At 48.8% G+C, this 12,814-nt stretch overlaps 1 protein-coding gene across 1 annotated transcript; it reads left to right on the top strand.

Moving 5' to 3' along the window:
• Window positions 1-1,022: 1,022 nt before the first annotated feature.
• On the top strand, window positions 1,023-3,222 carry LOC145482183 (uncharacterized). Its single transcript, XM_081460798.1, has one exon. It carries the CDS (start codon window positions 1,251-1,253, stop codon window positions 3,219-3,221), a length of 1,971 nt encoding a protein of 656 aa, XP_081316924.1. The 5' UTR covers window positions 1,023-1,250; the 3' UTR covers window position 3,222.
• The last annotated feature ends 9,592 nt before the right edge of the window (window positions 3,223-12,814 follow it).

The following is a 12,814-nucleotide window of genomic DNA, read 5'->3' on the forward strand; positions in this document are numbered from 1 at the left end:
TCAATGTGAAACACAGGGACAACGAATGTTTGAAGTGGGCACTCAGAGCCGCTTTATTCCCTCCGAAAAACGGGAAAGATCCGCAAAGGCCAAGCAAATATCCGGTCAATGACGGTATCAACTACGCAGGCATCGATTTCCCTACACCGGTAAATCAGATAGAAAAGCTCGAGGCACAAAACCCCAAACTCGCAATAAACGTATTTGGCTGGGAAAACGATTGTGTGATCGTGCACCAGATAAGCAAAAAACAAGCGAATGTGCCGCGGATAAACCTGATGCTAATCGAGTCAGGGGAAATTCAGCACTACTGTCACATAAAAAGAGAAAGCGCTTTGCTATTCGATCAGAGCAAGAACAGAAACGCAAAACACTATTGTATGCTGTGTTTGACCGGTTTCTCAAGTCCAGACTTGCTAGCGAATCACAAAAAATATTGCAACGGTGTGAATGGCAGGCCGACAAGGATTGAGATGCCGAAAGAAGGGGAAAACATCCTTTCCTTCCAAAACTTCAAAAAACAGATGAAGATGCCTTTCATTATTTACGCGGATTTTGAGGCAATTATCAGAAAGATTCTGGGCTGTGAGCGTGAGAGAATGCAAACAAGCTACACAGAGAAGACCGAAATGCACGAGGCATGCGGTTACTCTTACCTTGTCGTGAGAAGCGATGGAAAAGTGGTAGGTTCGAACACTCACAGGGGCGAAAACGCGGTGGGAAAGTTTTTAAGCGACATTCTGCAGGAAGAGGAGAAAATAAGAGAGAGTTTGGCCACACCAAAGCCCATTGATATGACGGCCGAAGACTGGGAAAAATTCAAAAACGCAAACGACTGCCACGTTTGTAACAAAAGTTTGATAAAAGACGAATTCTTAGACTCAATGCCCATCTGGAACCATGACACAGGGAGCTATTGCGGCCAAAGTCACAAAGGTTGTTATTACGCGGCGCTCAACAAAATAAAATTTGTTGGAGCAAAAAGAGAAAGAAAAGAAAAAGACAAAATTGAAAAAAATTTGACAAAATTTGTTCTGCGCAGAACCTTTGATGAAGAAAAACTTCAGAGACGCGGTAAAGGACCATTGCCACATAACGGGCAGGTACCGCGGAGCCGCGCACAGCGAATGTAACAAGAAATTGCGAATTAACCCCAAGACGGACCCAATACCAGTTGTATTCCACAACCTGAGGGGCTACGACGCGCACCACTTGATGCAAGCGATGTCGAAGCTGGAGAAAGAGGTGAAATGCGTCGCCAACAACATGGAAAAATACATCACATTTTCGGTCGGAGGTCTGCGTTTCATCGACAGCTTGAACTTGATTCACTTGTAAGAGCGACACCGAAGGAGGCATTGAAAATAACATCAACGATTTCGAAAGGCAGCGACCTGCTTTTCAAAAAAGGGAGCTACCCTTACGAGTACATGGACTCAAGGGAAAGATTTAGCGAGAAGAGGCTTCCGGACAAAGAGAAGTTTTACAGCAAGCTGAACGACGAGCACATAACAGACGAAGAGTACGCGCACGCGCAGGCTGTCTGGGAGTATTTTGAATGCAAAACGCTGGGCGATTACCACGATCTTTACGTGAAAGCGGACGTCGCGCTGCTGGCGGATGTTTTTGAGAACTTCCGAAACCTGTGCCTTGAGAAGTACGGGTTGGATCCGGCGCATTATTACACGTCGCCAGGCCTCTCCTGGGATGCGCTCCTGAAAAAGACGGGGGTCGAGCTTGAGCTCTTCACAGACTACGAAATGCATCTCTTCGTGGAAAGGGGAATGCGGGGCGGAATCTCCATGGTGAGCAATAGGTACGCCAAGGCGAACAACCCGCAAGTAACGGGATACGACCCAAGCAAGCCAAAAAAATTCATCATCTATCTCGACGCAAACAACCTTTACGGATGGGCGATGTGCAAGCCCCTCCCGATAAGAGGTTTTAAATGGAAGCGTGACATGCCCACATTGGATGAAATCTTGAATAAGAAAGAGAACGATAAACATGGGTGGATTCTCGAGGTCGATCTCGAATACCCTGCAGAACTGCATGAGGAGCACAACAGCTATCCCCTGGCGCCGGAGAAAAAGGCCGTAAAAAAGGAGTGGATGTCGGACTACCAAAAGGGGTTGATGAAAGACCTGGATCTGAAACCCCCGGACAGCAATGAGCTGCTGCTAACGCTTCATGACAAAAAGAACTACGTCGTGCATTACAGAAACTTGCAGTTTTATCTGAAGCAGGGCATGAAACTGAAGCGTGTGCACAGGGTGCTGGAGTTCGAACAAGAACGCTGGATGGAGCCGTACATCCGGATGAACACAGAGTTCAGGAAGAAAGCGAAGAGCGACTTCGAAAAGAACTTTTACAAGCTCATGAACAACTCGGTTTTCGGCAAAACCATGGAAAACCTGCGCAACCGCGTTGACATAAAAATAGTGCGCAGCAACGAGACGGACAAAATAAGGAAATTGATCGCCAGCCCTTTGTACTCAAGGCATGTTTTATTTTCAAACGACATGGCAGGAATCGACATGCGAAAAAGCAAGCTGCTTCTCAACAAGCCGGTCTACACGGGGATGACGATCCTCGACAACAGCAAGATCTTGATGTACGACTTCTTTTACAACGAGCTTAAAAAGAAGTACGGCTCGAAGTGCGAGCTCTTGTACACGGACACCGACAGCCTTCTGATTCTGATCGAAACAGAAGACGTCTACGAAGACATGAAAAACAACATGGACCTTTACGACACGAGCGACTACCCGAAGGAGCATCCTCTCCACTCAAACACGAACAAAAAGGTCTTGGGCAAGATGAAAGACGAGTGTGCCGGAACCCCTATCGCAGAGTATGTTGGTCTGAGGCCGAAGATGTACTCCATCTTGAAGGCGGACGAAAACAATATCAAAAAAGCAAAGGGCGTAAAAAAGAACGTTGTCAAGAAACAAATAACGCATGAACAGTACAAGGAAACGCTTTTCGGTGCGAAGCAGCAATGGCATGGAATGAACATTCTTCGGAGCGCGGGACACGAGATCTACGGTATGCATCTTAACAAAATTTCGCTTTCGCCATTTGATTCAAAGCGATGGATAGGCGACGATGGTATCTGTACGAAAGCTTACGGGTACACCTGCATGGATATATTGTCAACATTAACGGATGATGAACTTAGAGGATTGGAAGCCGAAGTTTCAAAGTTGCTCTGGGGGTAACTGTGTGTTCGGAGGAACAACCAGCAGCTCTTCACGAACAAAGCCGCGCTTGGGCCCGTCGCGCAGATAGTAGAGAACGGGTTGATCCGGTTTGGAAAAAGATCTTTCAATGCCGAAAACTTTCAAAGACCAGATCGGGTCTATGGCCCTTTTCACGCCCCCTTCAAGCTCGCCGGGCTGGTAGAGATAACGAACCTGGACAAGAGAGGGGAGGATTTTTTCGCGTTTCCCAACAGGCCTCGTGTAAGGTGTCGAAGGTCTCGCATAAACAGATTTTTCTTTGATGGCAACGGCGGATTTCCTGCCGATAAGGCTTGTGACCTCGTTGTTCAAAGCCGAAACAACTTCTGGAAGTCTTTTCACCCAGGCGGTGGACCGCTTGCCCTCAGGGAGAAGCATTTGCACGGCGTACTGGTGCCCGAACAATCGCTCCGCCAGGGTGCGGTTGAAACGTTCAACAATGGCCTGGTCGCGGTGAACGTCAACGCGCCCGCGCCGGATATATGTTTTGTGATTGTCCATCTCTTGCGTGACAGCGCCCATGAATTCGCGCCCGGGATCAACCTGCAGCATTTCAGGCCATTCGAGAGGCGAGCGCTTGTAAATCTTCTGAAAGGCCTGGGCGACCTCATCAGAACTTTTCGAAATCAGGGGTTCGGCCTCTTTGAAGCGGCTGGCCACGTCGACAACGGTGAGAGCATATTTGAAAACTTTACGGCTGCGAGGGAGCTTGTCGTGCGGCAGAAAAAGAAGGTCCGCCTGATGGACCTTGTTGGGTGTGGGAACGTCGAATTTCGGGCGAGGAATTCGCCTCGGCGCGGGGAGGTATATCTGCCAGAGCGCTTGCCTAATCGGCCACTTTTTTGCGGCTTCTTCAGGTACCTTGGCGGCGTCGGCTAATTTTTTGATCGCGGTGATTCCTTTCCAGTAGCCCCCAGGGCCGTAGTATATCTTTGAGAGTTTGGCGTCCATATAAGTAAGGCGTAAAAAAGTTTAAAGGAACCGGAAGGCCGCGTAGCCCAGAGCGAGCGCCCCGGCGCCCACGAACGCGAGTTCACCGTTTTTCTGCTGCTCGCTTGGCTGATAGAAATCCGAGAACTTGGGCTCCATCTGTTCGTCAGGATGCGCCTGGTTGTAGAGTTTGAAGGCGTAGTCCGTGTTGGTGAAGTTCTGCTTGGCCTACTCCTTTGTTTGCGCGTTGGTCGCGATCCAGTCGAGAAGTTGTGTCTGGTCTCGCGTGTATTTGGCGTAAGCCGCTTGGTAATCTTCGAGAGCTTTGTCGTGGCGCTTTTTTTCTTCAAGCGCGGCTTTGTCGCCCCCGCCAAGCGCCCTCGCAAGATAATTGCCGCCGATAAAAGCCGTGGCGTTCAACACAGCCCCGCCAATCATGATCGCGATGCTCGCCATTGTATATGTTGTAAATCTATTTTTAATTGTTCTCATATGGCGGCGGTGGGGGTTCGTAAGGAGGAGGTGCAGCGCATTTCTCCGGTAATGGGAATTCCTCAGTATCAAGATCCTCAAAAGCGGAGTCTTGATCCTCAGAATCGGAGTCTTCACGGGTGACAACCTTAACACTCCAAACAAAATCAATGGCATCACAGGCATAATAGATCATATTTATTGCAAAAAGTACAGCGCAGCCGTTGTGAAGGCTTTTATGGCCAAATAAGAACGCGGCATTGCGTTATTATAATATTTTTTTTTTTAAACGCTGACGGGGAGGATTTTCTGGTCCTCACGATACCCTTTTAGCGCAATGCTGCCCGCCATGACGGCGGTGAACTTCACGTAATTCATCAGGCTGCTGCTGGGATCAGGAGTGAAATTCTCTTTCACAACCTTTCTTGCGACCCAGCCGATGCCCGCGGCTAATCCCGTGAGAGTTCCGGCATCAAGGAAGGTCTTGACAAGCTTGTTGTCGGACATGGTGCGTTCGATATAAGAAAAGAACGAAAGTTTAAAACAAAATTAATCTGTTTTTTTTTCCCGCTTGATCTTATTCCGATTTTTCTCCGCCATTATCGTCAAAGACTTCCTCTTCTTCTCCGGCATAAATGCCAAAGGCCTCCCACAAAATTTCGAATGCTTGGCTAAGAACAATTTTGCTAAAGTCGAGCAGCAAATACGTGACACCAAAAATGGCGGCGAAAGTGACAATCTTCTGTGAAGTGGTAAGTTCTGACATCGTGGGTATACATCACACGCAAAGGTTCAAAGCATTTTTTTAAATCCGCTTGGCCGTGTCGCGCGAGCAGGTTCTGGCTGCACTCGACACTCGCGGGCTCCGGCGTTTTGAATTTGTCGCACACGGGCTTGGCCATTGCCTTGAGCTCTTCACGATTGTAATAGATCCCGAGCAGTGAAACGCATATGCTGCCAGTAGCGATCCATTGGTTGGCGCTGAGGCCGCCGCTTTTTGGGCTTTCGCTCTTTGGGCTTACACCTTCTGTAGTCGGGGCTGGCTAAGGGGCCTCTGTGGCGGCTTTCGCTTCATTTTCCGCGTGATAAGCCTCGGCCGCTTTCTTCTGTTCTCCCCGGGCCAGCCGCGTTCTTTCAGCAACCATTTTTCCAGCAGCCACACGCTTGGGGTTTTTTACGGCTGCGTGGTTGCAGTCGGAGTTGTCGCTTGCTGTGTGATATCGCCGGCGGGTGCTGTCTTAGTCTCGACCTGAGGCGCAGTGACGGCAGGCGCGCTCTCAGATTGTTCGGTTGACATTCTGAAACGAGCTGTATTCTAAGCAAATGAAAAAAGTTTAATTGTTAACAATTTGTCAGCAAGCCCTCCGCAGTTGTTAACGAATGCTGGCCAGTTATTCTGCAGTTGCTGAGCCGGGTACTTCATCAATGCCCTTAAGCGGATAGCCGTGTTCATCACGAGAAGGGTGGCTCTGCTCCGGCAACTGTGGACTGAAATCAACATGTTTCGTGGTGATGAACACTGCGTTGGCCGCAGCAAGAAACCGGCCACACTTCAAAGCAAGGTTACCGGCCAGATTGGAGAGCTCTTTGTTCAAGATGTAGTCGTTTCTGAGTTCTTTTTGGTAAGCCTCGATGTCTTTGATTTTGACGGTCATTCCGACCACTTTGGTTGCAAGAAAAATAAAGCTGTCGATCAGGCTTTCCGTTGTCTTTGAGGCCACGTATGTCTCGTAGCGTTTGGTGAATATCTCGACCTCTTTGTCGCTCAGGCGCTTCACCTGCTCGTGGGTTAGCTGCACTCCGATGGCCTCTTTGGCTTTGCCTGTGGACACGAGCACGGCCAGCTGCTCGCGAAGAGCAGGAATGTCAGGTCCGGGGGCGGTTGAAACAAGGCCACCTGCGGGACCACTCGGCGGCTCGGGCTCGGTTTGAAGAAGGTTCATAACGTCTGCTAACGCGGCGTCTTCTCCAGCCATTGTGCAAGGCTATATACAACTTTCATTTTTTTATTCAAAACAACTTTACCCCGTACGGGTGGCGAAGCGCGAACACAAGATAAGAGAACTTTCGCTCTTTCAGCTTTGAAATCAATCCTCTGTACTCATCCGGGGAGAGCTCGCCGGCGTAATCATCGAAGATGGCTTTCGTTGTCCTGGCCGAGGGGGTGTAAAAGAGGACGGTCGCCGCCACGTTCTCCCGGAAGGAAGATGTTATGCCGGTCAACTTCTGGGTCAGCGCCCAAACGCTGATGCCCATATGCCGGGCAGAAAAGGCGAGATTCACCAGCTCGCCTGTACGCCCTTTCACGTCTTTGCAGGCCGCGCAGTCGTCGAGGATTATGAGCGTGCTGGTGCCCACGTAAAGCCATCTCACGAGCTTCAACCACCTTTCCACGGCGTGCTGCTCGCAGACACACGGCAGAGAGGATTTAAAAAAATGCTTTGAACCTTTGCGTGTGATGTATACCCACGATGTCAGAACTTACCACTTCACAGAAGATTGTCACTTTCGCCGCCATTTTTGGTGTCACGTATTTGCTGCTCGACTTTAGCAAAATTGTTCTTAGCCAAGCATTCGAAATTTTGTGGGAGGCCTTTGGCATTTATGCCGGAGAAGAAGAGGAAGTCTTTGACGATAATGGCGGAGAAAAATCGGAATAAGATCAAGCGGGAAAAAAAAACAGATTAATTTTGTTTTAAACTTTCGTTCTTTTCTTATATCGAACGCACCATGTCCGACAACAAGCTTGTCAAGACCTTCCTTGATGCCGGAACTCTCACGGGATTAGCCGCGGGCATCGGCTGGGTCGCAAGAAAGGTTGTGAAAGAGAATTTCACTCCTGATCCCAGCAGCAGCCTGATGAATTACGTGAAGTTCACCGCCGTCATGGCGGGCAGCATTGCGCTAAAAGGGTATCGTGAGGACCAGAAAATCCTCCCCGTCAGCGTTTAAAAAAAAAAATATTATAATAACGCAATGCCGCGTTCTTATTTGGCCATAAAAGCCTTCACAACGGCTGCGCTGTACTTTTTGCAATAAATATGATCTATTATGCCTGTGATGCCATTGATTTTGTTTGGAGTGTTAAGGTTGTCACCCGTGAAGACTCCGATTCTGAGGATCAAGACTCCGCTTTTGAGGATCTTGATACTGAGGAATTCCCATTACCGGAGAAATGCGCTGCACCTCCTCCTTACGAACCCCCACCGCCGCCATACGAGAACAATTAAAAATAGATTTACAACATATACAATGGCGAGCATCGCGATCATGATTGGCGGGGCTGTGTTGAACGCCACGGCTTTTATCGGCGGCAATTATCTTGCGAGGGCGCTTGGCGGGGGCGACAAAGCCGCGCTTGAAGAAAAAAAGCGCCACGACAAAGCTCTCGAAGATTACCAAGCGGCTTACGCCAAATACACGCGAGACCAGACACAACTTCTCGACTGGATCGCGACCAACGCGCAAACAAAGGAGTAGGCCAAGCAGAACTTCACCAACACGGACTACGCCTTCAAACTCTACAACCAGGCGCATCCTGACGAACAGATGGAGCCCAAGTTCTCGGATTTCTATCAGCCAAGCGAGCAGCAGAAAAACGGTGAACTCGCGTTCGTGGGCGCCGGGGCGCTCGCTCTGGGCTACGCGGCCTTCCGGTTCCTTTAAACTTTTTTACGCCTTACTTATATGGACGCCAAACTCTCAAAGATATACTACGGCCCTGGGGGCTACTGGAAAGGAATCACCGCGATCAAAAAATTAGCCGACGCCGCCAAGGTACCTGAAGAAGCCGCAAAAAAGTGGCCGATTAGGCAAGCGCTCTGGCAGATATACCTCCCCGCGCCGAGGCGAATTCCTCGCCCGAAATTCGACGTTCCCACACCCAACAAGGTCCATCAGGCGGACCTTCTTTTTCTGCCGCACGACAAGCTCCCTCGCAGCCGTAAAGTTTTCAAATATGCTCTCACCGTTGTCGACGTGGCCAGCCGCTTCAAAGAGGCCGAACCCCTGATTTCGAAAAGTTCTGATGAGGTCGCCCAGGCCTTTCAGAAGATTTACAAGCGCTCGCCTCTCGAATGGCCTGAAATGCTGCAGGTTGATCCCGGGCGCGAATTCATGGGCGCTGTCACGCAAGAGATGGACAATCACAAAACATATATCCGGCGCGGGCGCGTTGACGTTCACCGCGACCAGGCCATTGTTGAACGTTTCAACCGCACCCTGGCGGAGCGATTGTTCGGGCACCAGTACGCCGTGCAAATGCTTCTCCCTGAGGGCAAGCGGTCCACCGCCTGGGTGAAAAGACTTCCAGAAGTTGTTTCGGCTTTGAACAACGAGGTCACAAGCCTTATCGGCAGGAAATCCGCCGTTGCCATCAAAGAAAAATCTGTTTATGCGAGACCTTCGACACCTTACACGAGGCCTGTTGGGAAACGCGAAAAAATCCTCCCCTCTCTTGTCCAGGTTCGTTATCTCTACCAGCCCGGCGAGCTTGAAGGGGGCGTGAAAAGGGCCATAGACCCGATCTGGTCTTTGAAAGTTTTCGGCATTGAAAGATCTTTTTCCAAACCGGATCAACCCGTTCTCTACTATCTGCGCGACGGGCCCAAGCGCGGCTTTGTTCGTGAAGAGCTGCTGGTTGTTCCTCCGAACACACAGTTACCCCCAGAGCAACTTTGAAACTTCGGCTTCCAATCCTCTAAGTTCATCATCCGTTAATGTTGACAATATATCCATGCAGGTGTACCCGTAAGCTTTCGTACAGATACCATCGTCGCCTATCCATCGCTTTGAATCAAATGGCGAAAGCGAAATTTTGTTAAGATGCATACCGTAGATCTCGTGTCCCGCGCTCCGAAGAATGTTCATTCCATGCCATTGCTGCTTCGCACCGAAAAGCGTTTCCTTGTACTGTTCATGCGTTATTTGTTTCTTGACAACGTTCTTTTTTACGCCCTTTGCTTTTTTGATATTGTTTTCGTCCGCCTTCAAGATGGAGTACATCTTCGGCCTCAGACCAACATACTCTGCGATAGGGGTTCCGGCACACTCGTCTTTCATCTTGCCCAAGACCTTTTTGTTCGTGTTTGAGTGGAGAGGATGCTCCTTCGGGTAGTCGCTCGTGTCGTAAAGGTCCATGTTGTTTTTCATGTCTTCGTAGACGTCTTCTGTTTCGATCAGAATCAGAAGGCTGTCGGTGTCCGTGTACAAGAGCTCGCACTTCGAGCCGTACTTCTTTTTAAGCTCGTTGTAAAAGAAGTCGTACATCAAGATCTTGCTGTTGTCGAGGATCGTCATCCCCGTGTAGACCGGCTTGTTGAGAAGCAGCTTGCTTTTTCGCATGTCGATTCCTGCCATGTCGTTTGAAAATAAAACATGCCTTGAGTACAAAGGGCTGGCGATCAATTTCCTTATTTTGTCCGTCTCGTTGCTGCGCACTATTTTTATGTCAACGCGGTTGCGCAGGTTTTCCATGGTTTTGCCGAAAACCGAGTTGTTCATGAGCTTGTAAAAGTTCTTTTCGAAGTCGCTCTTCGCTTTCTTCCTGAACTCTGTGTTCATCCGGATGTACGGCTCCATCCAGCGTTCTTGTTCGAACTCCAGCACCCTGTGCACACGCTTCAGTTTCATGCCCTGCTTCAGATAAAACTGCAAGTTTCTGTAATGCACGACGTAGTTCTTTTTGTCATGAAGCGTTAGCAGCAGCTCATTGCTGTCCGGGGGTTTCAGATCCAGGTCTTTCATCAACCCCTTTTGGTAGTCCGACATCCACTCCTTTTTTACGGCCTTTTTCTCCGGCGCCAGGGGATAGCTGTTGTGCTCCTCATGCAGTTCTGCAGGGTATTCGAGATCGACCTCGAGAATCCACCCATGTTTATCGTTCTCTTTCTTATTCAAGATTTCATCCAATGTGGGCATGTCACGCTTCCATTTAAAACCTCTTATCGGGAGGGGCTTGCACATCGCCCATCCGTAAAGGTTGTTTGCGTCGAGATAGATGATGAATTTTTTTGGCTTGCTTGGGTCGTATCCCGTTACTTGCGGGTTGTTCGCCTTGGCGTACCTATTGCTCACCATGGAGATTCCGCCCCGCATTCCCCTTTCCACGAAGAGATGCATTTCGTAGTCTGTGAAGAGCTCAAGCTCGACCCCCGTCTTTTTCAGGAGCGCATCCCAGGAGAGGCCTGGCGACGTGTAATAATGCGCCGGATCCAACCCGTACTTCTCAAGGCACAGGTTTCGGAAGTTCTCAAAAACATCCGCCAGCAGCGCGACGTCCGCTTTCACGTAAAGATCGTGGTAATCGCCCAGCGTTTTGCATTCAAAATACTCCCAGACAGCCTGCGCGTGCGCGTACTCTTCGTCTGTTATGTGCTCGTCGTTCAGCTTGCTGTAAAACTTCTCTTTGTCCGGAAGCCTCTTCTCGCTAAATCTTTCCCTTGAGTCCATGTACTCGTAAGGGTAGCTCCCTTTTTTGAAAAGCAGGTCGCTGCCTTTCGAAATCGTTGATGTTATTTTCAATGCCTCCTTCGGTGTCGCTCTTACAAGTGAATCAAGTTCAAGCTGTCGATGAAACGCAGACCTCCGACCGAAAATGTGATGTATTTTTCCATGTTGTTGGCGACGCATTTCACCTCTTTCTCCAGCTTCGACATCGCTTGCATCAAGTGGTGCGCGTCGTAGCCCCTCAGGTTGTGGAATACAACTGGTATTGGGTCCGTCTTGGGGTTAATTCGCAATTTCTTGTTACATTCGCTGTGCGCGGCTCCGCGGTACCTGCCCGTTATGTGGCAATGGTCCTTTACCGCGTCTCTGAAGTTTTTCTTCATCAAAGGTTCTGCGCAGAACAAATTTTGTCAAATTTTTTTCAATTTTGTCTTTTTCTTTTCTTTCTCTTTTTGCTCCAACAAATTTTATTTTGTTGAGCGCCGCGTAATAACAACCTTTGTGACTTTGGCCGCAATAGCTCCCTGTGTCATGGTTCCAGATGGGCATTGAGTCTAAGAATTCGTCTTTTATCAAACTTTTGTTACAAACGTGGCAGTCGTTTGCGTTTTTGAATTTTTCCCAGTCTTCGGCCGTCATATCAATGGGCTTTGGTGTGGCCAAACTCTCTCTTATTTTCTCCTCTTCCTGCAGAATGTCGCTTAAAAACTTTCCCACCGCGTTTTCGCCCCTGTGAGTGTTCGAACCTACCACTTTCCATCGCTTCTCACGACAAGGTAAGAGTAACCGCATGCCTCGTGCATTTCGGTCTTCTCTGTGTAGCTTGTTTGCATTCTCTCACGCTCACAGCCCAGAATCTTTCTGATAATTGCCTCAAAATCCGCGTAAATAATGAAAGGCATCTTCATCTGTTTTTTGAAGTTTTGGAAGGAAAGGATGTTTTCCCCTTCTTTCGGCATCTCAATCCTTGTCGGCCTGCCATTCACACCGTTGCAATATTTTTTGTGATTCGGTAGCAAGTCTGCTCTCGAGAAACCGGTCAAGCACAGCATACAAAAGTGCTTTGCGTTTCTGTTCTTGCTCTGATCGAAAAGCAAAGCGCTTTCTCTTTTTATGTAACAATAGTGCTGAGTTTTCCCTTACTCGATTAACATCAGGTTTATCCGCGGCACATGCGATTCTTTTTCGCTTATCCGGTGCACGATCACACAATCGTTTTCCCAGCCAAATACGTTTATTGCGAGTTTGGGGTTTTGTGCCTCGAGCTTTTCTATCTGATTTACCGGTGTTGGGAAATCGATGCCAACGTAGTTGATACCGTCTTTAACCGGATATTTGCTCGGTCTTTGCGGGTTCTTTCCGTCTTTTGGAGGGAATAAAGCGGCTCTGATTGCCCACTTCAGGCATTCGTTGTCTTTGTTTTGCACATTGATTATTGCTTTCTTTTTTGCCAGTTTGGCTGGAAGAGGCAAATAGCTCCCTCCGCGAAGCGGCTGATAGCGTGCAACATTCACGTACGCGATCTGTATCTTTTCAACCACCCATCCTGATCCTTTCTCAGACCAGTGCTCTATTTCTCCTTTTGCGGTTTCAATGAATTCATCAAATTTTTGTTTTATTAGGTCCTCATCATTCTTTTTGAAAACGTGCGGTTCATCGTCTTTGAAATAATGCTCCATGTATTGCGTTTCATCGTTTCTTTCTATTGAGAACTTTACTTGTAA

This window comes from Orbicella franksi, chromosome 3 (assembly GCF_964199315.1).
Source record: "Orbicella franksi chromosome 3, jaOrbFran1.1, whole genome shotgun sequence".
Lineage (NCBI taxonomy): Eukaryota > Metazoa > Cnidaria > Anthozoa > Scleractinia > Merulinidae > Orbicella > Orbicella franksi.